Source organism: Drosophila santomea, chromosome X, assembly GCF_016746245.2.
Source record: "Drosophila santomea strain STO CAGO 1482 chromosome X, Prin_Dsan_1.1, whole genome shotgun sequence".
Classification (NCBI taxonomy): domain Eukaryota; kingdom Metazoa; phylum Arthropoda; class Insecta; order Diptera; family Drosophilidae; genus Drosophila; species Drosophila santomea.
The window spans coordinates 14,232,348-14,259,083 of record NC_053021.2 but is presented as its reverse complement, the minus strand read 5'-3'; the positions used below and the strand labels follow the sequence as shown (position 1 = coordinate 14,259,083).

The 26,736-nt window shown below is 42.5% G+C and overlaps 3 protein-coding genes across 5 annotated transcripts in view; 1 reads left to right on the top strand and 2 right to left on the bottom strand.

The window, feature by feature from the left end:
• The window catches only part of LOC120456589, a 45,719-nt gene extending 20,396 nt beyond the window's left edge, over positions 1-25,323 (bottom strand). For 2 of the 3 annotated variants that reach the window (XM_039643497.2, XM_039643499.1), the window contains exons 1-2: positions 25,243-25,323; positions 24,347-24,459 (exon numbers count right to left, since the gene is read on the bottom strand). The gene's annotated coding sequence lies outside the window, so the exon portion shown is untranslated. Of the gene's footprint in view, positions 1-24,346; positions 24,460-24,941; positions 24,971-25,242 lie in introns of those variants that run through there. The other variant, XM_039643498.2, reaches the window with a different exon arrangement.
• On the top strand, positions 2,811-3,374 carry LOC120456591. Its single transcript, XM_039643501.2, has one exon. The coding sequence runs from the start codon at positions 2,941-2,943 to the stop codon at positions 3,298-3,300; it is 360 nt and encodes a 119-aa protein (XP_039499435.1). The 5' UTR covers positions 2,811-2,940; the 3' UTR covers positions 3,301-3,374.
• LOC120456590 lies at positions 11,613-12,816 on the bottom strand. Its single transcript, XM_039643500.2, has one exon. It carries the CDS (start codon positions 12,701-12,703, stop codon positions 11,705-11,707), a length of 999 nt encoding a protein of 332 aa, XP_039499434.1. The 5' UTR covers positions 12,704-12,816; the 3' UTR covers positions 11,613-11,704.
• Positions 25,324-26,736: the final 1,413 nt, after the last annotated feature.

Genomic DNA, 26,736 nt, shown 5'->3' with positions numbered 1-26,736 from the left:
ATAATAATTCAACAGAAGTCTAACTAACTAACTGACTGGCCGGCCAACTAAGCGATTCATTCATGGCTCTTTGCATTTTCACACATTTCCGGTACAGTTGGCCACAAAAGCGGACAAGCTGAGCGGACAAACTGAGCGGACAGACAGACTGATTTGGGAGCATTTGGAACGACCGCCCCAAGTTGGCAAAAGGGCGTTGTGGGCAATGTCAATCAATTGGTTCGTCGACTTGGTTGGCTGATTTCTTGGCCAGATCCCCCCCAGTTTCACTCATTCAGCTTCTTCAGCTTCTTCAGCTGCAGAGTAGTCTTCAGTCTCGCGAATCTTGAATCTCGAGTCTGGAGTCTCGAGCCAAGCAAAAATGGCAGCTGACTGACAGACAGATCGAAAACGCTGGTTCAGTTCGGTTCGGTTTGGTTCAGTTTGGTTGGACCCTGGGCGCTTATAGCCTTTTTTTTTTTTTTTTTGGTTTTGGCTCTTTTGGCCTGGCCAACAGCAGCCACGGCAGCAACAACTACCAACTACCAACAACTACCGACTAAAATTGTGCCGAGGACTGGTCGCTGAATTGGCCGATTTCAACGACGGCAACGTGACACGAAACATTTCAAACTGAAATAATGAAACATATAAAACTATAACTGTGCCATTTCTTTGTTAATCACTTGTTGCAATATCTATGCAAAAATATCAATTGTGAAATAAACTCTTTTATATGCTTAATATGTGTGATTTAGCTGAATAAATTGAACAGTAAGGTGCCATCGCTGAAAATCGAATCTGCAACTGGAACTGGAAATTGGGTTCGGGCTGAGGCTGAGGAGGAGGAGGTGGGGCTGCCACGATTCGCAGCCAGCCAAATCGATCGAACTGCCTTCATTAAATGGAAAACAGAGCGCAAAATAAGAGCAAAACCAAAGGTAGAGACCCTGGTGGCAACCTCTGGCCATCCCTTTCTGTCTTAATAACTCCTTTCCTGCCGCCGATTTTGCTGCAAAAGTAGGAGCAGCAACAGCAGCAACAGCAGCCGTGATCTCCATCTCCATCACCGATTTTTCGCCTTTTTTTCTTGGTTTTTTTATTTTTTTTATTTCGATCGCCGCCGCTCCATTGCTCCATTAATTTCCATGTTGGCCACAATTTGACTTCTGTTCGCTGATCGCTCCTTCTCTGTTGCTCCGTCACCTGGATATACCTGGCTATACATACATATGTATATGCTCCTTTTTTTTGTTATTTTTTGTTTTATTTTTTTTGTTGGATTTTTGCAAATTGCCAGGCACGCAATTTGCGCTTGAATGGAAAATAAAAACAAAGCGAGAGCTGCAGCAAATTGGAAGCCAATAATCAAATGTCAGTCAGGATCCGCCTGGCCAGCCCCCCGCGATCTCTTTTGCGGTTCTGTCACTCAGTTAGTCATTCGCTCAGTCATTCGCTCAGTCAGTCATTCAGTCAGTCATTCAGTCAGTCATTCAGTCAGTCACTCAGTCAGTATTCTCATTCTGTCGGTTCACTCAGGGCGGTCAGTGAAATCGGTATTTGCCACGGGCTCTATCTTCAGGGCTCATTATTCAAACTTCAGCCAAAGCTTGCTTTTGAATTTGCTGCTGCACTGCTAAAAATCTTATTTTTTTATTTTAATATATTTTAATATATATTAATTAGCGGAAATTACTTTAGCTACTTACTCTATTATCTTAGAAGAAGCTGTATTTTATAAATAATTAGAAATTAGCTAATTATGGAATTATCTTTCAATAATTTACAAATAACCATCTTATTTGACTTTGTTATTTTTCTCAGTGTAGTGCCCAGCACCTGGATGTGGGACTACAACTTGTCGGCTTGTCCGATCCGCCTGTCTATTCATTTGAGTGTTTTTCGAATTCGATTTTGATTTGATTTCAGTTTCGGTTTCGGTTTCTGTTTCTGTTTCGGTTTCATGCTTGCCTGCCTCATACTTTAATTAGTTCGGCAAATTAATTCCCAGTATTTCTCCAAAGCAAAACAACAACAAAAGCCCAAAAATAAAAACAAAAAAAAAAAAAGAAGGAAAGAAAATAACAAACGATTAATACCGAATTTCAATTGCCAGGGCGATATTGTTTATTGGTTCCACATTACGCCCGTCGCGTATAATTAACAATAAAAAATTTCAAACACATTTTGACACAATTTTAATAGTCAATAAAACTCCATGGAGCACATGAGGAGAGTGGGGGGGGTCCACTTGAGAGGGGTGGAAGGGGAGGTTGGTCCCAAAAGCCCCATCAAAAACGAGCAACAATGAACAAATGACATTCTCGCCGCTGATGTGGCCATTGTTCGACTTTGTTTGCGGGTTATTGTTGTTGACAAATCGATAAACAGCTCAATTAGCATTTTTGATGCTCAATCGTTAAAGAACTGAGTGCTGCTTCACCCTTCGACTGCCTCACAAACTGACTGGCTGACAAACTGACTGGCTGACAAACTGACTGACTGACTGACAACTGCATGGCGATCATAAATCAAACCATAAAAAATATATATATCAGGAATTCAGTTCAATAATCGATTTGTATGCGCCGCCCGTCGCGTCGCACAATTATGCAAAATGAGCTGTCAAATGAGAGGGGGGCTTTCTTTTCCCCTTGGAATTTTTTATCCGAAAAGGAAAAGCCACATGTTTATTGCTTTAAATTAATTTGCGTCTAAAAGTCACAGAAACATTCTATTATTTGCACATTACATATCAAGTTAGTTATTGCAGCAATACAAGCTTTAAGTCAACATTTAGTTTTATTTCCAATAAAATAGTATATGTTTCTTGACAAAGTTGGCCACGTTGTATATAACTATATTGCTGCCAGTGAAGCGCTCACAAAAATTACTTTAAAGCACTGCCAAATTATTCGTTTCAAGTAAATCGTACAGTCATAAAGTCATAAAGTCATCACAATGGACGGAGATCAGATCCGGAAGAGCAGCAGTGATCGGGACTTGGAATACAGTCGATGTCGGCGCAATGGCGTTCACTACGCCACCATTGCCGAATTCCTGGCGAGTCTCAACACCAATGACACCAACTTGGAATCGGTTCAGACTCGCAGGTCCTTGAGCCTAGAGGATTACCTACGAATCGTACGAGGCGGTCCTGCGGAAAAACAATCTGGAGATGGGGATAAAAGTATCGCAAGGATAAGCGAACGATTGCGAAAGACACCTGTTCAGGATATTAGCACACAAACGCAGTCAGATGCGAAAATTGCTGCCAAATCCAAGCTAATATCTCAGTTTACCGAGAAAATATGGATATGAAATATCGAATTAACTCTTAATTGTGTGATTAAAAACTTATTAAAAGTTTATCTACTTGTTAAAAGCTAAGAAAACTGTACACATCTATTTTGAGGTATATTCGCAAGTAAATAGGCAACTGAATTAAGCTTTAAGAATATTTTAAGATATACTACAACTATATACTATATACTATACTATACAACTATATTAAGCTTTAATAGTTTAAAATATAATTGCAAGCAAATAGGCATCTGTATTAAGTTTTAAGAATATTTTAAGATATATTTGCAAGCAAAGAGGCAACTATATTAAGCTTGAAGAAATTTTAAAGTATATTTGAAGCAAATAGGCAACTATTTGAGCTTTAAGAAATTTTAAAATATATTTGCAAGGAAATAGGCAACTATATTAAACTTTAAGAATATTTTAAGATATATTTGCAAGGAAATAGGCATCTGTATTAAGTTTAAAGAATATTTTAAGATATATTTGCAAGAAAATAGGCATCTGAATTAAGCTTTAAGAAATTTTAAAATATATTTGCAAGCAAATAGGCAACTATATTAAGCTTTACGAATATTTTAAGATATATTTGCCAGCAAATAGGCATCTGTATTAAGTTTAAAGAATATTTTAAGATATATTTGCAGGGAAATAGGCAACTATTTTAAGCTTGAAGAAATTTTAAAGTATATTTGCAAGCAAATAGGCAACTATATTAAGCTTGAAGAAATCACATGGCACGTGAACTCGAACTTAGTTCAATAATTCAATCACGTGGGGCATCGTATCGAATAATTGAATAAGTCATCGTGTCGAGCGACACAAATTTCATTTCAATACGCAGAACGTTCAGCGAATGAAGCCGGGCCTCAAAGGCAATCGCCGATGATTGAACGCTTGGGGAAAGGGTGTGGACACAGGGGTGGAGCAAAGGGGGGTGCCAAGGGGGCTATAGAGGGGAGGGGGGGGACCTGAGACGGAACCGCCAAATGGCAACGTGAGTGATTGTCGCAAAAGCTCAAAGGCGACAACAGCTCTTCGAATTGTACTGATTTTTATTTATTTTATGTTTGAACCGAAACGCTCACGGAATCCCAAATGAAATGCGACTGCGCTGCGCTTTTTTGTTTGAAGAGTTTGAAGAGTGAACTCGGGAAGCCGATAAATCGGTGTTTTATTTATTTTTTGGTACTCCCCTTGTCAGCAAATCACCAAGTCACTGAAATCCCCATTCGATTGCCAATTGGTGTGGGAAAAATGTGTGTGATTGTGGTAACAGGCGTGGCGATCTTTCATTAACATGTTCACCTCGTGGCGATTTCAATCGAATTTTAATTGCCCCAAAAGTGGATCTAACCGATCGCAGAGCGATTGCTTTGCTTTTTGTCATTGGGAATTTTTTGCTTCTTGTTCAGTTAATAAACATGTCAAATAGCTGGTTTTGCTTATAGTAAATATAAAAAATAAATATTAAACAGCTCGTAATATATTACTTACAATTTGTAGAACAAAACAGAAAACTCTTATATTTTTATAGCTGGAAATATTATTTATTAATAACTGAAAAAGTGCACTTAAAGCAACGCCTTACTCCCATTTAAGAAGCCAATAACTACCTGTGCACAACACGTAAACTAGGTCGATAACTGACCTACAGAACGCTTAGGAATGCAACTGATTTCTGTATGAAAGAATCTCCGATCGATTCTCGCCCTGCGATAGATTTTTGACATATTTTGATGGGCACATTGAACTGAACTGTTGATTGTTGATTGTTGTTCATGCGGCCTTTTGGGCCATTCACACGCTTTTTGGGCCGTGGGAGAAAAATGCAGTGTATGGGGCATGGGGCAGCGAATCAGCTCGGTTTGGAAGCCCAAAAAACGCGGAGAGTTAAACAAATCAATACGAAAACGATGCAAATGGCAAAAGGCATGTCAACAATGCTGCCGAGTAATTGGCAGTGGTCGGCTGATGACGCTTGCTCTGATGTTGATGATTGCACATTGCTAAGCCTTTGAAACTGGGACCTCTGCTGCAGCCTCAAAGTGAATCGCAACCTCAAGCTTCAAGCCAGAGTCTGAACTTGAAGCTGAAGCTGAAGGTGAAGCTGAACCTGAACCTGGATGTGATTGCGATCGCAGGAACTCCTCATCGAGCCGCCAAAGTGCAGCTAAACATCTGGAGCAGGCAGCTCCAAAAGCAGTCGAATCGAGCAGCTCCACCCATCGCCTGCTGCCTTGTGAACGCCGATCACAGATCTTTGCCGACGTGCCAGCACTGAGCGAAAATGCAGCCCCACTATGTATCAATTTTAATACAGGATGATGGATGAAGTGATAAGATACTATCTCAGTTGATTCAACAGCTTGGTGAATAAACATTGTAGCTTTGGTTTTTAAAACATTTATGCTTCAAAGCAATTTTTCTCTCAGTGTAGCAAGCAGGGGCTTTGATCTGTCACCGCTCGCCAATCGAATCACGGCAGACGCGAGCGGCGGCAGATAAAATTATTGAAATTACATTGGCAAGACGCCGTCGATCAGGCAGAGGGTTATGTTGTGGATACCAGGGGCGTACCAGGGATTGGGATTGGGATTGGAGCTGGAGTTGGGATGGATTGGAGCTGGAGTTGGGATGGGTTGGGAATCGGTGCGGCAAACAGCTGCAACAAACGCTGCCGCGAAACACGATCGCCAACACTTACAGCGCCGCCAAGTTGGCAATAATTATCGCTTTTAGTCCCGTCCCCGCCTGTCAATGTAATTCGAAAAATGTCGTCAGTGCCGGGTTAGTAGCTCATCATCAGTGGGATACTGGGATACATGGATACACGGACACTGGGATACTGGGATACTGGTATACTGGGATCCTCGATCTCTGATTCCTCAATTCCCCGGATTCCCCGATCCCGATCCCAATCCCGATCCCGATGACGATTCCAATCGGTATACCCATCAGGCAGGGCCGTGATTTCTCTCATTCGATTTCGTGATGCCATTGCAGCTCGCTCGTTGTTTTTAAAATGTAATCATCATTAAAATATTTATGGGTTATATCTCTCGCTCTGGCCAACAAACGGACCTTCAGCTGAACTGGTCGGCTTGTAATGACCATACATAGCAATTGGTTCTCACGTTCGGTCCACAAAAACGGGGCACAACAAAAAAAATAAATAAAAAAGACAGAAACAGAAACAGAAACACAGAAACGCGTTGCCAATTTGGCGTCATCGTTCAACATGAAGTTGAAGTTGAAGTTGAAGTTGCAGTTAAAGCTGTGATTCCAGCTGAATCGGGTGCTGAAGTTGTCATTGTCATTGTCATCGTCACCTGTGTCTGCGATTCGGATTTTATGTCTGGCAGCTGCTGAAAGTATCTGGATATCTGAATATCTGGCGGGGCATCTGTGCGAAGATCGATTGGGGATTGTGGATTGGGTATTTGCGATTTACACAGTAATTTATTCTAGTAGTTAGGCAAATTTCTGGTATATAGCTATAGTGTATATCCTTTTGGCAAACGAGATACTTTATATATAGGAATTAGCTGGCAATTTCTTAAGCTCTTTCTCAACCTAATGAGCTAATATGCAGTAGCTTCGATTTGTATGTTCATCGAGGCGTGATCGCAGTCTAAGTCACTGTCACAGTCACTGTCACAGTCACTGTCACTGGCAAGGCAACTGAGATCGCCGTGGTCCACCCTTAAATGAAAAAAAAGTGCCCACTTCGATGGCTGTCTTGTCATTTTGCTGTAAAGACTACTTTTGTTTTATTTGCCGTGTTTGCCGTGTTTGAATGGAGGAGTCTCTCGAGAGTCGAATGTTGCTGTTGTCGTTTATCAATTATGACAAATCTTTGCGCATGCGTGGCCAGCGGCGTCGTCAACGCAGCTATTTATAAAGTTGGTAAAACTCAAAGTCCCCCCCTCTATTGTACATATATACATATGATCTCAAAGCCCGGCTCTTCCTCATGTGTGTGTGTCCGTCTGAATGTCTGTCCCATTCCGTGTTTCATTTTAATTTGTAATTATTTCTTCAGTTTTTTTTTGCTGCTGCTGCTGCTGCTGCTGCCTGCGTTTTTCCACTCCCCACTCGTATTATTTCAAACGATTCCGTGGTCGCTGGTTATGTTGACTTTTCTTGGATGCCTTTGCATGTCGCTCGCTTGCTTTTTTCGAACTTCATTTGCGCTTCGGTTCGGTGACAAATAAATTAAGTGGCAGCCTCAACCAGAGAGGGAAAAACAACAAGGGGCAAAAACCAAGAAAATAAAGACTGCCCCGGGGCACTGGCCAGTATTACAACAAAATCAAGCAGCCAGCAGCAACAAGTGGCTATCCTTGAGATACCCAGAAACCCGACTACAAGATACCATAGCTTTTCAATCATAGTACTTTAAGTTTTTAAGCACTTTGCTGGTAAAATTACTCAAAGAATCTAGACTATGCAGTTGATAAATACAAATATGGAATGAATTTTAAGTAAACTACAAATTTGATCATACCCGTTCACATATGCCTATAGTAATCACAACAACTAGTTGCAATTAAGAGTAAGTTAAGCTAGGTGGCTGGAAGTGAAGAACGCCCCTTTGAGATTTATTAAATGTTCGGCGATTGGAGGAAGGTAATTACCGACAATGGCGACGCTCGAGGTTAAGTAAATAAATGGTTTCCTCTTTAATGGAGACCTCAAAGAGCTTCAATTCCTATATATTTCTTTGCTAACGTTGTAGGTTAGCTCTTGTTTTGAAAATCACAGTTTTAGTAAGCAAACTTCTTAAAGAAAGTATATATGCACCACAGCCACCTTGAAGACCTCACACATCTGAAGTGCGAAAGCTGCTTTGCCCAGAAAAACTACTTCTGCCCCAACTCCATTGAAACTCACGCTCCATTGAAACCCACACAGCTTCACCGACAACTCATCCACTCAATCAAAGGACCGATTGTGCCAACTTGAAGCTTCAAGCCAAAATCAGCTACCGTTTTTGGGTTGGTGTAGGTTCGAACTGCGAAGGCAAAGGTGCATGTTGGCCAAGTCGTTTATTAATTTGGCATGTGACAAATTGTGCGTTGGCCAGCAATTAGAATTGTGCTCGGGCGACGGACAAGTTCTTGAGGATTCCCAGCTAACTTGTCTTCGCTTTAGCATTTAGCTTTAGCGCTGATTTCACAAAATTTCACTGCCAAGACACGTACAAAACGGCTTCGATCTCTGGCGTTCTGGGATTTTCAGTGCGGATACTGGGACTTCTGGGGAGCAGGAAAACGGAGGACGCAGAACGGAGGACGGAGGACGAGGAGCGTCAACAGACGACAAGTGGCACTTTGGCGCATTAAGAAAATCTGTACAAGTGTCACTTTGGCACACAAATACACAAATACACAGGAACAGAAGGAAGCAGAAGGCAACAGAAGGAACCAGAAGCAACCTCGCCACAAGGAGAACTGTCAGCTGGAGGAGATCGGGGCCAAGGAGGAGAGACCCCCAAATGGAGGTGGGCTGCTCGAATGGTGGAATGGTAGAATTATAACGCCAACGTTCCGCACTCCCCAGTCAAATGCAATTCCACTGCACAGCAAGGATTACGCTGCGAGCTTGTTTAATCACCACAAAAAAAAAAATGCAAATAAAAATAAAAAATAAAAATAAATAAATAAAACAAGCATAATACGAATTTGTCCAGTCATCGGCATTATTTAATGAGTTGCCAACAGGTTGCCAGGCGAAGCCAAACCAAGCGGAAAATCATCGGCTTCAGTTGGAGGCCTTCGCCTCGACTACATTATCTTCAGGCTTTTGGCATTTGGCTTGAGGTTCAGGCTCAGGCTGAAGCTCAGACTGAAGCTCAGATTCGGACTCAGAGTCAGAGTCAGAGTCAGATCTCGAACTGGGGGATTCAGGTGCAGATTCAGCTGAGTCAGCGCCGCAAACAGAAGCCAACAGCCAAGTCCGTCAGTCAGTCAAGCGGCCTACGCCCGGAATGGAACTCAGACTGGGTGCGATTCCGAATCCGAATCCACAACCAAGACCCAGACCAAGACCAATACCAAGAGCAATACCAAGAGCAATACCAAGACCAATACCAAGAGCAATACCAATACCAAGAGCAATACTAAGACCAAGAGCAAGGCCCAATCCAAGTCCAAGTCCAGCCAGAGGACTTGCTGCACTGCCAGAAAATATCAAGGCTGTTGTCAATATTTTATCTAAGATAGAACCCTTATTTTGGAAACTCTGCCATTTATCTATAAATGTGCCTAGATGTTTGAGAACTCCTTGAAAAGAGCTATTGATGCACTGGCAGAAAATATCAATGCTGTTGATGATTTTATCTAACCTTTTGTTTTTGGAAATTTGGAAGCTAACTACAAATATTTCTTGATATTTGAAAACCCTTTGAAAAGTCACTCTTTTTTGCCAGTGTATGAAGCGCAGAGCCTTTGACATGTTCTGCCTCTGCCGCTGCCTCTGCCGGCACTTGACTTACCCTCTGCCGGCGTGGCAGTCGCGTCGCTGCGTGCAATGTCAATTTGACAGACAAACTGTCGACCGTTTGAAGCGTATGCAGCTACTGTCTACCGTCTACCGTATACCGCGTACCGTATACCGCGTACCAGCCACCGATTATGATTTGTATGACGTGGTGCGCTTCCTCGCCAGATGCCGGCTATGTGCATCCACTATCAATTGAAAAATATCAAAAAAGGTGGTGAAGGTGCCTTAAGTACTTACTCCACAGGTATCTTTCATAACCATGGAACGCTATAGTTGGATCTGTCCAGGGAGAATGTCCTCTAAGAGAGTTAAAGGATTCATGTCCTCTAAGAGAGTTAAAGGATTCATGTCCTCTAAGAGAGTTAAAGGATTCATTCCCACTAAACCCTAGAATTTAACACATACCTTACAAGACTCTAACAATCGGCTGGCTACAAGTTTGCTTCGATAGCTGGGAAATCTGCGCCAAGAGATCCTGCAAATCTATGCCCAAACCAATTCGAGGAAGAGGAGCACTGGCTACCAAAGGCTACCACTTCAGCTGGAGAAGCACACTCGAAGTGCCACTCCACTTGGTCTTAGGTATTACACTTGTATGGTAAACACATACAAAAATATATACAGCGTTCTGGCATCTACAGCATTCAATAAAGAATTTTTGCGATTTGTATCTTGCTGCCGCCGCGCGCGCGCCTCACATTTGAGCTCTCTCTCTCTCTCTCACCCCAACGATGATCGGTGATCGGAGATACAAGATACCAGAGATACAAGATACACAGAGACGGCGTCCAAAGTCACCCCAATCCCTACATGAAATACAGCGGAATACACCCGAAATCCCCCCACTCCCCCAGCGATCCCCATATGGAAGGTTGGCCCCTTGGCTTAATACTCATAATTGATTAAAAAGAAAATTTCCATGGCATTTATGCGTACCACGCCACTCATACACACAATGTCGAGTTGTTGACAGCCTCCGATGGAGTTGGTTCAGTGGCGGGGTGCACTGCAAGAAATCTTTGGCTTTATTTGCCTAGTTTATAGCATCTATTTTGTGGAATTAGTTCATTAACCTATGGATAAATGGAAATGCTGCAAACTCGACTTGTTACCTTTATGCAGACTACATTGGTATATATGTACACCTGTTATTTTTCTCACTGTAGCAAAAGGGAATTGTTTTTTTTTTTTTTTTTGTTCTGAAGTTGGCACTGCTGTATTGCGGCTGCTGGGAGAGCGTTCTTTGGAAGTAGTTGTCGAAATGTTTTTATTTGTTATCGATTAATCGCTTGAATCAACAAGCAGTTGTACGTACGGTGGCAGTTGCCCGATTCCGATTATGCTTTCATGATTCCAACTCAGATTCAGATTCGGATTCGAATTCGAAGACTGAGAAACTCATCCCCTAAGATACGAGTATGCGTGTATCTTGAAGATACACAGATACTCTTGGCTCTTGGAAATGTTGCTGTGTAATTGTTTTGAAGTCTCGACTCGCAGATTGGTAGCAGACTGGCTGTCAGCCAACTCTCCCATCCAGACCCAATCCCCATCCCCCAATCCTCAATCCCCCATTCCCAATCCCCAATCCCCAGTTCCAATCCCCAGCCAAAACCAAGTCGGTGATTCTGAAACCAGCTCACCCAGCGATTTGCGGGCCTGTCAAATCGCTGATTGATCGATTGTTTGCACACGTTTTTGTGAGCGCATTTATTGAGTATTTTATTAATTTCAACTGATCGATGAGCTTGCCGCCTGTTACAATTGCCGCTCTTTTTCCTCGTTTAACTGCTGGTCTTTTTAATTGTGTGAAATCGGAATAGGGGGTCTCACCAGTTGGCGGCGGCTCATTGAATGGACTTTTAATTTGTAATTGGCAAATGACGCAAAATTCTTTACATTTACAAGATAACTAATAAATACTGCTCAAACTTTGGCAACGCCTTATTAGCGAACTTGTCCTTAAATATTCCAAATTAAGATCCGACTGGGATCGCGTAATCTTTGGACGACTGAATTCATCGGACAATGAAGAGTTCCACGATGGCTGTGTCTCGGTTTCCAGCTCCTCATTCAGATATTCTGCGTAGAAATCATCGGAGGGCAACTGCTCCTCCTCCTCCTCCTGCTTGTCCAGCCCATCGGATTCCGAATTCAATGTAAACCTGACCCTGGAACGCTGCCTTCCAGTACTCCACTTCGTTTCCTTTCGAACTCCAGCCAGCAGCTTATTGCGCCTGGATGGCAGATACTTGGACCACCTCGTTGGCTCTCGGAGCTTCTCGCCGTCCAGCAGGGATTCATTAAGTGCCACCAGCATCTTGGCACAACGTCGCCCATCCATCCAGGAATCGTCGCTAGTGTTGTGCCACGTGGTTGAGAAATACCGGGGCTTACTGTACTTGCACAGCGGTTTGATCAAAATGGGTGGGTCAAAGTACAATGGATTATAGCCCACGGCGCCCTCGCACACCGGTGGCTCCATGAACTCCTTGGCCCGATTGTATATGTCCGGCATTACGTGCTCGAAGATTTTGTGAGTGATGTAGGGTCGGCGATTCACACGCAGCGTTTTGGGCAACTTGGACTCTAACAAAACGGGCGGATGGATGATCTCCGGATAGGGAAACTTGCTTAGATTCATCAGCATTTCCCTGCCGGTCGTTTGGAAATTGAATTTTTCACCCCTCAAACGCCAGTCGCCATAAGCTGATGGATCCCGTTGCGTCACTGTCGATGTGGAGCTGCTGCCTGTTTCGGAATCCGAATCCGGAGTGGTTCGCCAAAGGAATGACCATCGCTGCACCGATTCCTGCACCTCATCGGGTGTCAAGAAGTAATCCTCCGTATTCCCTTGATCACTTGAATGACGTCGCAAGTGCTTCTTTCTAATCACCTTACTGCGACCCATTTTCTTATGTATTTTCTAATGTTTTCACTTTTGCAAATATCAATATCTGAAGTTGTAATTTCTCTGGTGTAAGTTTTGAATTGAAATGAATTGTTTGTGTTCGAAGTCAGCAATATCAAACTGACAGTTTTCTCCTGTTGTTTATCAAAATAAAAATTCTGCTGAAAATGCCATAATTTATAAGTGTAGAACTTACTGGTTTTCCTCAAAAGTAGGCCCTTCCGAATACCCCGAAATCGATTAGTGTGGGCCAACAAGTCGATAAGATCATAAAGAAGCTATATAGGTCTTATAAGTTGGTTTTGGAAGCTCTTCTGCGAAGCGATTGATTGTGTGTGGCTTCCATTGAAAATTGGCTACCGACCACACCATAGGCACCACCACACCATGAGGCAACTAGATCACAGCCCATTGTATCTTTACTTTATGCGTGTAGATCGAAGGGCCGAGATTAACCGACGTTTAGTTGGAGAACCTTACGGTTAGTTGGGCTGAGCTTGAAGGCGACAATCTCATCTCGTGCACCCGAAACCCGCTACAAAAACGCGGAAAAAACGTATTAAATACAAATTTCCTGGTAATAAAACAGTGAGACAACTCTGGCCACTGGCTGCCAAAATAAAGAAATAAATCTTAACGCCCAGTTGGCTGAAGAGAGACAACGAATCGGATTCGGATTCGGATTCGGAATCGGAATCGGGAGTGACTAACGTATCTCCGCAGCCTTTATTGTTACTTTTGTTCATTCTGTTACTTTTCTTACTTTTTTGTTACTTTTGTGTACATATATGTATGTATTTATATTCTTGTATCAGCGTGTAAATCTCGCTCACACACCAGATGAAATACGGAGACTCGGCCGAAAACCGAACTCAAGTCGACAGAAATTTTTATTGGAAATCTGTACGCAGAAATAGTCATCATCCCATTCCATCTCCGCCATCATCATCATCATCATCATCATGATCATCGTAATGATATTTTGGATTCGGATACGTATTCGTATTCGTATATGGATTCGGATTCGGATTCAGCCGCATCTTCATCTGCCGCCTGATCTTTTTCTTGTTTCTGATGCCTCAGATGCATATCGCTGTTCGCGCTGGCAATAAAAATATATATGAGCTGTTGATGACTGCATATAAAAGCACGAGGGAATGCTAAAGTCCAGTTGCTCGACTATCGGCTACCCGTTACTCAGCTAAAAGGGTATGCGAGTAATTACGATCCTGATAGGGAATATACATACATATATATTGTATAGGGTGGGAAACGCCTGCTTTCTCCACCTGTCACATACTTTTCAAGCAGTCCAGCATACCCATTCACTACACGTGTAACGGGTATAATTATACGAAACTGGCAGCGAACAAACCGAAACCCTCGGATATACTGTGATATATGTGTGCCGATGCAGTTGACTCCGGGACCCAAGTCAAGGAATTCGGAAACAGTCCTCCTCCTTACTCCATTCTCCTTCCCAAGAAAATAAGCGCCAATAAAAGTGTGATCAACGATCGAAAGGAGTTGGCGATCTCAAATTATGAAGGATAATAGGGGTCGTTGGCATAATTCGATTAATAAATGCATTATTTTGTGTTTTTCTTTTAAATCTAATTAAGGGTTTTAAGCACCATAACGAAAAGTGCAATGAGCAGAACATTTAGCCAGCTATCCAATTGCCACTTTCATTGATGCAGCTATTTAAAGGCGAAACCGCAGTGAATCTAATCCCATTTCGCATTGCCAAACCAACTGGACCTTGGTCAATTGCGTTCAGTCTTCAGTGTTCAGTGTTCAGTATTCAGTGTTTAGTGTTCAGTTTTCAGTGTTCGTCTTTGCCGGCATTTAATTGCAATCATTTTTCAATTGCAACAAAAGGCAAACGGAGACAATGGCCCAAACAAAAGGGGGCTTGACAAATGCGTGTATCCAAATGGGAATCGGTATCCAAATCGTTATCCAAAACCGAAGGCATTCAGGCATTCAGGCACTTTCAGGCAGGTGTACTATGTATGTATGCAGATAGAGTGAGACGTTTGAGATTTCCTGAAATCAAATCTAGCAAATCAGACCAAAGCCACCATACACCGAAAACCAAACTAAGACCGATGTCTGTCTATGGCAAAATGCTAGTTGTCAGCAGAAAACTAAAATTTTAAATGCTCTCCAGGGGCGTCTAAAATGGGAGGTTGATTGTGGGTGGCGGGTTCAGTAGGCGGTGGTCGGTGGTCGGAAAAGTGGGTGGGGCAGTGGAAAAGCTAGGCGGCGGAGCGTGCCATCAATATGGCAAACGACGACAAACGCAAACTTAGAAACGACTGAGTGAATCGACGATGGCAACTACTACTGCTACTGCGTACGGCGACGGCATTGAACAGAAGCCAACAGAAGAGCCACATATCTATCCCAGTGACACCCCCTCCACCATCAGCCCCCCCTCTTTACCCCTCCCCCCCTCGGAAACGGTATGCTCTGAGATACAGATACACATGTGCACCGCAAACAAAAAAGGTCAACGGGTTTTACCTCTAAACAAAGCTAAGCTTTAAAAACCAGACTTACTATTTCTCTCACTTAACTTTAACTTTTAGAAATCATTATTTATGGCACAGTGCAAAAATATAGTTTAGTTACGTTGCGAGACGAATTTTCTCGCAGTGCTGGCTGGATCGGCCTTGTCTAAACTGCTGCCTCAGTTGGCAGCCAGTTGGCTGGGTGTACAATTACCTTAACGCATCGACAATTATACGAATGGTTGGCTGCTGCCACTTGGGCCTGGGTCTTTGGCTTTGGTTCGGAGCATAGCAATCCGGCCAAGAAAAAGATGGTGCTGGTGGTGGAAGTGGTGGGGCCAAAAGGGTGGAGCGGTTTTAGCCGCCTGTTTTGGACCAGCCCATCAGGTGCGATATGCGATACGCAAGCGACGCGTCGACGGTTGAGACAATTGCGCCACAAAACGGTTGCGACTGGATGCCCCAGAAGATTGCCTGCCCCACTCTGAAGCTCTGTGGCTACGGCATGACTATGGGGACTCACCGCCCCCCAAAATAAGAATAATTCAAAAACAAAAGAAAAACATATATACATATGTATGTCAAGCATTTTTGACTCTACCAAACTTGGCAGCAAAAAAAAAAGCAGCAGCAGATGTGATTACAAGAAAAAGGGAATAGCTAAAAAAGAAAGAAAGCTAATTTCTTAAAAAAAAAAAGACGTGGAAAATGGAAAATCAGTTTTAATAATTCTGCAAATATTATAGCTATACTTTCATTATATTTCCTTTCCATTTCCTTTAAACTAAATCATATATATTTGTTGCATTTATTTATATGATTAACAAGGGCCTTTATTGCCTTTGGCAATTTCATTTGTGCGGGTACAGTGGGCGAAATACCGCGGTTGCCATGGCCAAATCTCCAACCACTGTGCGGCTTCCCCAAAACAGAAAAAAAAAAAACTGATTGAATTGAGCCAGGCACTTGGGGCATGCCGAAAATGATTCCAAGCGAAGGGGGGCGTGGCAATGCCTGTGGCATTCATCACTCACAAAATATATATACATATATATATCATCCATCTATCCCAATGTACAAATGTACAATGTGCAGATTGGATTAAATTGTATTGAAAACTTTTGCGCGCCCACAACCGAAAATGGTTCTACATCTCTTTCCAGCGAAAGATATACCCTTCGCAGTTCGGAAAGAGATGGGGCAAATTGGGTAGATATCCAGCAAAAGGATGCAGGCTCTATTTACTTTTTAATTGGCAAAATTAATGCAATGCAATGAAACGAAGCCCGTCGCGATGATACGGGATATGGCAGAAGTTTTGCGGGGGATCCGGGATAAGGGATAAGGGATATGGTAGATGGGATATGGATGATGGGATATGGATGATGGGTTATGGTAGATGGGTTATGGTAGATGGGATCATATATGTACATAAGTATGCATGGGACTTGAGCCAAGCCAAATCGTCATAAGATGGTGGTGCGATGGTATCGTATCGTATCGTATCGTATCGTATGAAGCATATTCGACGGGGGATTGGGATTCCCGATTCCGTTTCAGATTCTGATTCAGATTCAGATTGGGGTTGATTCGGTTTGGTTTTGGGGGGGATGCCAACGCGAGATGCCAACGGCACTTTGTTGCTCTGTTGCTGTTTTGTAATTCTTAGAAATTCAATTTTCAACTTAAAATCCCAACACTTGCCGTCTCGCTCTCAACAAGTGATTAAGTGAAAACCAACAACAACAGCAACAACAATAACAACAAGAGCAATAACCAAAACCAAAACAACAACAGCAAGAACAACACTAAACGGAGCACATGCAAAAACAAAAACACAAACAGAAGAGCCATAAAAAAAAAAGGAAAACAAACTAATTATGCATGCAGCAAATCGAATTGGCAAATACCCTTACAGGACAATGAAAAACTATACATACTACACTATATGTATAAGTATGTAAATTCTTCAAAAGCAGCAATAAATTAGCTTTCAATTATTAAATCGAAATAAATTAGATATATATTTATTTAAGCGAACTACAACTAAAGCTTGCATAAGTAGACTTTCTAGAAATAATAATTCGAGTTCCAGCTAAAAGTGAATATACCCCACGAAAGTTAGGTATCGAAAAAAAAGCAAGCAACGAGACTTAAATGTTGGCGGCGTCGCGGTTTTGATCCACTCGCATAATGATAATGAAGATCATGACGATGACGATGACGATGAAGATGACGATCTGGGACGACGTTTTGGCATTGGCATTGCCCTGCGATCTCCATCCATACCGTCCGTCCGTCCATCCGTCCGTTTGTCCGTCCGTTCGCTCGTCCGTCCGTCCACCCATCCATCCATCCCTCCGTCAGTTGGTCCGTCTGGCAGTCAGTCATTCGAGCAAGTCAGTCACACATATTGAAATAATTATTATCTGCATTTCGAGATCGGCACAGCGCGACTCCGGAGCATCGCCATCGCCATCGCCATCGGCATCGACTTATACTTCGACTCGGAGCGGAGAGTTCGGCATTTGGCCCCACATTCACATCCACATCCACATCCACATCCACGGCAAATTGAAGGCCATAAAAAATCAACGCATATTGCACACTGTCAATCCCACATCGTGCCGTAGATGTACTGAGAAAAACTGGATGGGCTGCGGGAATAGGAAACTACACTGTGAGAAGTGGGAAGTGCATACAAAGTGTAGTTACTGTTGATGTTGCTGTTACTAATTTTGTTACTATTACTGTTGCTGTTACTATTTCGGTTACTATTACTGTTGCTGTTACTATTTCGGTTACTATTACTGTTGCTGTTACTATTTCTGTTACTATTACTGTTGCTGTTACTATTTCTGTTACTATTACTGTTGCTGTTACTATTTCGGTTACTATTACTGTTGCTGTTACTATTTCGGTTACTATTACTGTTGCTGTTACTATTTCTGTTACTATTACTGGTGCTGTTACTATTTCTGTTACTATTACTGTTGCTGTTACTATTTCTTTTACTATTACTGTTGCTGTTACTATTTCTGTTACTATTACTGTTGCTGTTCCTATTTCTGTTACTATTACTGTCGCTGTTACTTATTCTGATACTATTACTGTTGCTGTTACTATTTCTGTTACTCTTTCTGTTTCTGTTACTGTTACTGTTGCTGTTACTATTTCTGTTACAGTTTCAAATAAACTCAGTTTTCTTCATTCTAGAGATAGAATGAATTGTTGGAATTAATTTTTTTTCGCTGTGTATATAAGGGGAGTCAGTTAGGGACACACCTCATTAGCAGCGCCCTGCCCCCAGAAAGGAACTCGCTCCTTGCACCCTGCGCTCCTTTACACTGTCCCCCAAAAGGAAGTGATAATCCTTTGACAAAGGCAGCCACTCCCTATCACCCCCCCCCCCCCCCGCCACCGCTCTCTCACCCGCTCCCCCTTCCCTTTGAAAACCTGAGAGATTTCGCGCATTTCGAACGGCGCGTGAAGTGAACAAGAAAATCCGTGCAAAAAAGTAAAAAAAAAGTAAAAAAAGGAAAAAGGAAGAGGACAAAATGAGAGGCAACCCCTTGGCCCGTTTGAAAATTCCCCAAAGAATCGGAGATGCGAAGAACCAAACCAAATGACAATACTCCCCCTTGTAATGCGACGTGTTTGCCTCAATTCGAGCATATGAAAACGGTTTATTTTGCTCGATTAAGTTGCCTTTTGAAATGAGAACCGAGGCAGCAAACACACACAAAAAAATAAAAAATATATCGGGAAAAGTAGGGGGAATGCGCGGCAGGTTATCCCAGGAAGTTAACCCAGGAAAAGCACGACAGGAAGCAATAAAAAATTGAGCTATAGCAAATGGCAAGCCCAAGATATTGAAAATCGCTTTGGCCAACGAAATTTCCTTTGAAGCGATTGAGTTTGAGATTGAAATTGAGGTTGAGATTGAAATTGAGGCTGAGATTGAAGTTGAGGTTGAGGATGTTCGATGACAATGGACGCACAAAGGCAATTGAAAATGCTAATAAATGCAGGAGGCTTGGCTTGTAAGAAGCTAAAGAAGTGGCCAGAAATACAGTGGGAAAATGTGATTTTTAATAATTGATTAAAGGCATAGAAAACTTAACTGATTGAATCGGAATTGAACAAAAACCTATATAACTTTGTTGGCCTTGGCATCATCTGAGTGTGGCGAAAACGCTCTGTAGATTAGATCGCATCTCGGCGTGGCAGTAAAATACCGATGGCTACCGCTTGGGAGTATTGGGCGATGGGTGTATTTATGTACCTAGGACAGTTACGAGCGTAACAGGCCATAAAACTTTCACCGATAGCCCGATAAACATCAATGGGCGACCATTTCCCTCAATGGGCAACAAGGGGCAGCAACAGGTAGCCCTGTTGGCGATCGCTTTACGATCGCCATAAACCAAAAACCAAACCGATGCGATCCGATCCGATCCGAAAGGCAGGAAAGAAAGGTTTCAATTACGCAAGTGTACTATGTACAATCTATGTACATACATACATACATACATACATCGATGTATCGAGAGCGGGTTATATCCGAAAGTGGGACCGCAGACAGTAGCAGCGGCGCCATAAAAAGAATTTCAAAACTGTCGGCGATCATAAATCCGAAGATCCGTAGAACTTTTACGAGTGCGTGCGATATTTTACGACTTTATTAGATGTCATGGTAAATATGCGCTGGGAAATGGGAAAATGTCAGGGGGCATGGGGGCAGAGAGGTAACGCCTCTTCGGATACCGATGAGTATATAATTGCTATCTGATCTAGATGTCAAATACATTCGAAAGATATATAAAAATCCAGTAGTTTCCTATAACGTGAATGCTATAAAACCATGCCCTGATAGCCATCATCTACATGATCTCCCATCGCAACGCATTGCATCCCATTTGATTTGATGAAGTTTTCGATTGGTAAGAGGAAATCAGTGATGAAAGTAAATCATAATTCCCTCGAGGCAATTATCCTGCCCCTCTGGCGAACTCCATTTCACCACCCCTCCCCCCTCGATTTCACATCACCTTGTGGGGACATATTTCCACTCGCTGCGCCCACACAAGGATCACTATATGATTTTGAGTTTGCAAAAACATCGCGCCAAAGTCGCAAAAGAGCCAACAACAAGGCGGCGATGACGCCCCTCTAGGGACAATATTTATAACTTTTCTGGCGCGTCTCAATTCATTTAGGCACCCCATCCCCCCCCCTCCCCCTGCCCCACCCCATCTCTACTTCTTTCTCCGATTTTTGCCAGAGTGTCTGCCACCTACGTAAGCGTATAATTCGTTTAGCGTCAAAAAGCAGTCCCAGCAAATACAAGAAAAATCACAAAAAAAAAACTAAAAGACCAAAAAAAAGGGGAAAAAATAAAGCGAAGAAAAAAGCGAAAAAAAAACTGGCAAACGCAAACTTAATCAGTCACTTTAACACCCAGCAGCCGCCACTTACACACCGCCAATGGAGAAAGAGACGGCCTGATGGGGAGCAGAAAGAGATGGTCGCCAAAAGTGCGTGAGCGTCGCGAAAGAGACGGGGCATATGGAGGATCTGGAGGATCGCTGGTAGACCGAAGAACGAACAACTGGAAGACTGGAAGACTGGAAGAGACTTCGACTGTAGACTGCGAATGCGACTGCGACTGCGTCTGTCATGGTCGATATTGCGTTGACACCAAATTTGCATTAAAATGCAATTGTGAACGCAGAACTCGCAACGCGTCTCTCCTCGTCTCGTTTCGCTTTTGGATCGGATTGGTTTGGTACACCGTGAGAAGTTCCTTGTACTTCCTAACAAAAATTACTTCCACACGAAAAAAAGTGTAGAAAAGTTTATTAAGATTTAATTGTGAGCAGCAGGATTTAACAAAACACCTTGCGCATTCATGACTACTACATATATCAGATTAGAAAACCTTTTTCGATTTTTCGCAGTGCACTTACTTGGGTAGTGGGTAATGCATCTTTAGTGTCTATTGAGCAGGACATTAGTCACGTGGCTGGTCGTGGGCAGAAGTGGAGTGGTTGGGTTTAGTGGCTAAATGCGACAGACACAACGCCGCAAAATATCAATTAAATAGCAGAAAATAGAAAGTGAATTCCATTTTAAGGCGGCAGTCAGTAGCGCTTTGATCTCTTGCCTGGTTTACGATCTTCCGGGAATTGCAAATAAGTTCGGAATTTGAATTCGGATTCGGGATCGGAAAAGGGAAGAAAAATGGAAACAGGGACTCCACTCTGAGTGACTGACTTGCAAGTGCAATTAAAAATAGTTTTGACACATCGCGCAAAGTCGCGCCATCGGGGCAATAAATTAATTACGAAATTCAAAACACAGAGAGAGAAATATGGGTATGATGGGAAAGAAAGCCCTGAAGATGAACTGAATTGCATTTGGAGATTTTCAGATTTTATGGCCATGGCTCTGCTCTACGCGAATTGTGGCAAGGTGGGCGTTTGGTGTGTGTGTGTGTGTGAGTGTGTGTGTGCACTCCAAAAATCAGAAAAACTGGCAACTTGTGTGTGGGCGTCTCACAGGCTTCCCCACACAGTCTTTCCGATCCCTCAAAAACTTCCATTCCCTTTTCTTGGGTCTTTAACACAGCAGAGGAATTCAATTTCTGCACAGCGAACAAATTCACCAGCTTTCGCCATCTCTGATATATTTAAATATCTTAAATATTTAGTTATTCACAAGTTGAATATAAGCTAAAAGTGTCAAGTTATTTTAGCCGTGAAGGATATAGAGTTTTTAACATTATTATAAAAATTCAAATGAATTCATTTTAGTGGTATTAAAATCAGGGAGCAGTTGGACTTTCTTCTCTTCTGATGATGATGATGATGATGATCTAGCAGGCTCTTAAAGGTTTTTTTATGAAGTGTTTGCTAGCCTGTTGTTGGCAGACAACTCAGCCACTAGGCTTGAAAGTTAAGCCAGCAGCTCAAGTCGCGGAAAAGCTCGTGCTTCCTCTTCGCTTAACCCTTTAAAGACCCTCCCCCTCCACGTTCGCTTACTGACAAAAATACAACCTGCTGCCGCTTGCAATTATTCACACATCATCAATGGGCCAAACATAAACATAAATGAATACATATATACACAATACATATATGTATATGTGCATGGCAGGCTGACTTGGCTGAAAAGGTTTCTTGGCCACATTTCATTGTCTGCCATCTGCCAGGCGACCTTAACTCTCTTCAATCCTCTACCCTTCCAAGCAACTAACCAACAGCCGAACGTGTCTGCATATTGTTTCGTTCATGTCAAATTATTGACCCGCGCCAGGCATTTTGAAATGTTTATGCGTTTTCATGACTGAGATGTGCAATTGATAAATCCCCAACTGGAAATTATGAATATGCAACGTGCCAGAGTGAATCTTGCTCAGTGCCAAGCATCCAGCTTTCAGCTTCCAGCTCCCAGCTTCCAACTTCTTGAAACCCTGAATTCGCAATCCCAGAGGATCTTAAAAGGAACCACCCGCTGGCATTTGTGCCAGGTCGGTAGCCAGCACTAGACATGGTCTACGTTTATGCGTCAAGAGAAATGATATACTGGCTCACAGTTGCAATTGAACACGATATAAACAAGTTTCAGTTTCAGTTCTAAATAGCTCAAGTCACTCTTCATATACAGTTTAATACTTTTGTGAGAGGTGTTATGAAAAATGTCAAATTTCTTGCATAAACGCATTCGTTGGCACTCGAAGCTCATCATCATAAAGCAGGCAGTGTGTCATCTGCAACTTTGGATCCCACTGTGGTGCCCCCTTTGGCCATTCGTTTGTTATCAGCAACAAGCGATCAATACAGCAGCAATCAATATGGTCAATAAAGTTCAGAGCTTCACAACAGACTTTTGGATACGAGTGCCTACTGGGGGGTTAACAGGGGTTTTTAGTTTTGCTTTTTATTTTTTTTTTTGGGGGGGGGGGGGGACCCCAGAGAGACGTTGCGATGGCAAACAACAAACAAGGCGACGTGATGTACAGCGCTGAAACCCTAGAAGCCTGCCTCACCACCACCAGATCACACTGGGTGTGTGTTATATGTGTGTGCATATGGAAATGGTTAAGAGTTTCTGGGTACTCAGTGGGTTAAGGAGCAGGGAAGGATGGCGGGTGGCGGGTGGCGGGAAGACAGCGGGACATTGGGCGTCCCGTCACCGGCTCTTGTTGTCACTGTTGTTGTCGCTTGATCGCAAATTTGCCATGGCAAGCTTGACAACTTGCAACGAGCCAACAAGGATACACACGGAGAAATAAATCAAACAAATCAAATAGATTTTTATCAATTATAAGCACTTAATAAGTGAAGCAGCTAAGGAACAACTCCACTTGGCAACAACTTAATGTATGTTTTTCCATACCTAAAGCGCATTCAAATGAGTGGTTTTTTTTCTCAGTGCTGCAGGCTTAGCAATCTGGCGAGCAGAAAGGCAGCGAATCAAAGAAGCAAGGTAGCAAATGCAGTCGCAAAGCCGGCACCTTAAAATAATGTTACAAAACGTTTCTTTTTTTCGGCTTGTAGCTCAGTGCGGCCCTGTAACCAATTCGAAGCAACGCCATGCCAGACCCAAAAGCCCGTTCCCAATCCCCATTCCCATCCCCATCCCCATCCCGAACCCAATCCCGATCTCCGATCCTCGTTGCGCTGATCCTCGATCCTCCAGTGCAGCAATCCAACAATCCAACAATCCAACAATGCTCCAATGCAGCAATCCTCTATTCTCGCTCCACGGCAACAACAAATTGGAGATCACGGTTTTCATGTACTACATGCAAATTCATTGCTACTGTTGCCCCCTGCGATCAGTCGGGGGAACTGAGAGTCAGTCCCTGGAGCTCTGGGGCTGCCGTATCCATAACCATAAAGCCAAGCAGCCAGTAGCAGCCGGAAGAGCCGCAAGTTAAATAAACAATTCCGAAACAACCGAAACAACCAACTCGCTGGAGGACCAACTTGCCTTGGCAAACTGCAAACTGCAAACTGCAAACTGGCTGCTGACCAAAGCCAAAAATTTAGCCAAGACTCATTCACAAAAGAAGATGAGGCTGCGGAATTAATGCGCTACGCACTGGGTTTTCAGTTCTTACCTTTCGTAATTTTGCAATTTCACTTAGGTTCCGCACTAGATCAGCGAAAAATGTAGGACTTCTCGGTTTCTTGTTATACCAGCAATATGTATTTGAAAAGCCAAGTGCCTTACCTGAAATGTAATGCATATATTAAAGCATAGCTCGTTATTTTAAGAATTAACAATAAAATCATATGTATGCTTAAGCTAAAAGCTAACAACATTATTTCAGCTATCGATTGCACTTATTTCTCCCAAAGTCGATGTACCATGCAAAAGCCTGCGTAGTTTCTGCGGCATTATGCAAAGTAGATAAGTCTGTTTGATCAGTCTGTTCAACTATCGAGTGTTCGTCGCCTTCTTTTTTGAGGTAAGAACAATTTGCCAGGCACAGGAAATCGTAGACGCCTTCACCAAACCATTATCCTTACCCTTTTCCCTTTCCCCTGCCCAAAAAAAGAAAAAATAAAAATACAAGTAACAAAGCACGTGGCGTCTGCGAAACTGACAATGGACAAGTTGCATAGGTAACTTGGGGAACTGAGGGAACTGAGAGATCTTGTTGCAGGACCAGAAACCACAACCACAACCACAACCAGAACCACAACCAGTACCAGAAACAGAAACAGAAACAGAACCAGGAGCTGGAGCTGCCAAATCTCAGACAGAAACTAGTGTGTGCCACTTGTGGCGCCATCGAATAAATGGCGATTCTAACACTCCAGCTTCGAATCTCGGAACTGCGACCCAATTGAACACTTGGCACCAACTTGATTGCCACGGCGACAAAATTCATTGGAATTTTCACACAAGGAGAGCTGCTGATCGTATCGGATTTCGGCGACGCGTCTATCAGGCACCCACCATGGATCGTTTTTGGAGCTGTTGGCGTAAACACTTGCTGTAAACACTTACACTTGACAAAATACTTTGGAGGACACACTTGTTGTTCTGGTCGAACTCACTCGTCGACTGATAAAAGCTTACTGCTGCTGCTGGGCAGCAAATAGAATTTGCTGAACTGCATATATGGGAATATATATATCAACTTGCGATCGATAAGAACCGATAATGCGATATCATTTGATAGCCAGGGCTGCGAATTTCGCGGGCGGGAAACGAGCTTTGAGCTGGATCAACAGAGCCAACGACTTTGGATTTGAAAAAATTAATTTATTATTAAGTTTTCCTGCCAGAACCCATCTTCTGTACCAAAAATAGCTTTAGGTTTCGAATCCTTCTAGTCCAACACCAATTTCTAGCTAGAACGCATCATTAGCAGATCATAACTATCATAACTACATTTTTACTATTTTTAATATATAGAAAATTCAAATATTTAAAACATAAATATAGATTTTTAAATAATTATATTACAAACTTTAAGATGCTGCAAATTGCCCACTTTTCTCAAAAATATGACATAAAAACGGGTCATTGTTATTGTTACTAAAGAATTAAACGCCACAAACCAAAATTGCAGTTATTAAAATATTTGCAAATATTATTGCAAAAATGTTGGCGTTATCAGCTGTCCTAAATATATTATTAAATAATTTAGACACGTCCGTCCTGAATTTAAGCCAAAAGTGATTTTATCTTAAAGCCACAATATGAATTGCCTTTTACTCAACACCTTGTAATTAGGGCTATATGTTATATATATTTTTTGGAATTCCCCGAAGGAAGCCCGATCGCCGGGGTCAGCATTTGGGTCCAGTTTTGGGCTCGGGTCAAATCTTTTTCCAGTGATTTGCATGTGGTTTACACTCTCCGGAAACGCGACCGAATTTGTAAGAAGCCCGAAAATCAACGGAAGACAATCCAAACATTTCCTGTGCTTATCGTCGTCGCAGGTAGCGCACTGCTCAACTTCTCATGAGATTGGCCTTAAAAATTATTTATATTTTTTGTTAGAAAATCAAACAATTAACCTCGAACTTGGTGTTGCCGCCGTTGCCACTCTTTGCGCTTACAACATGTTTGAGACATAAAAATTTCCAATTAATTTTTTCACCGGCTTGTTTCTGTTGTTTGTTGTTTTTTTTTTTGTTTTAGTGGGCAAGCAACTTCCACGGAATGGGATGAACGAAAAAAAAAAAACAAAATTGTCACAGCCGCCGTTTACAAATAATTTTTGTGGCTGCTCGTTTTTTCGGCTCTTTGGGGTTTTCAATGGAAACGAAACACATAAAACATGGCCAAACAAGACCGGACAAACGGACAAGCGTACAAACGGACAAACGGACAAGTGGAGAAGCGGACAGAGTGACGGAATGACAGTCGAAGCGACCGGAATGCCATAAAAAATAAAATATAAAAAAAAGCCAAACACTCGAACGGGAGCAATTAAAAGTTTGCTCCGATTGACCTTTTCTGACCGCCCAAAACGCAAGATACTTTATTTCT

Bases quoted from the DNA above. Each gene is read 5' to 3' on its own strand.
- LOC120456591 (XM_039643501.2), top strand. From the start codon at position 2,941: ATGGACGGAGATCAGATCCGGAAGAGCAGCAGTGATCGGGACTTGGAA.
- LOC120456590 (XM_039643500.2), bottom strand. From the start codon at position 12,703: ATGGGTCGCAGTAAGGTGATTAGAAAGAAGCACTTGCGACGTCATTCA.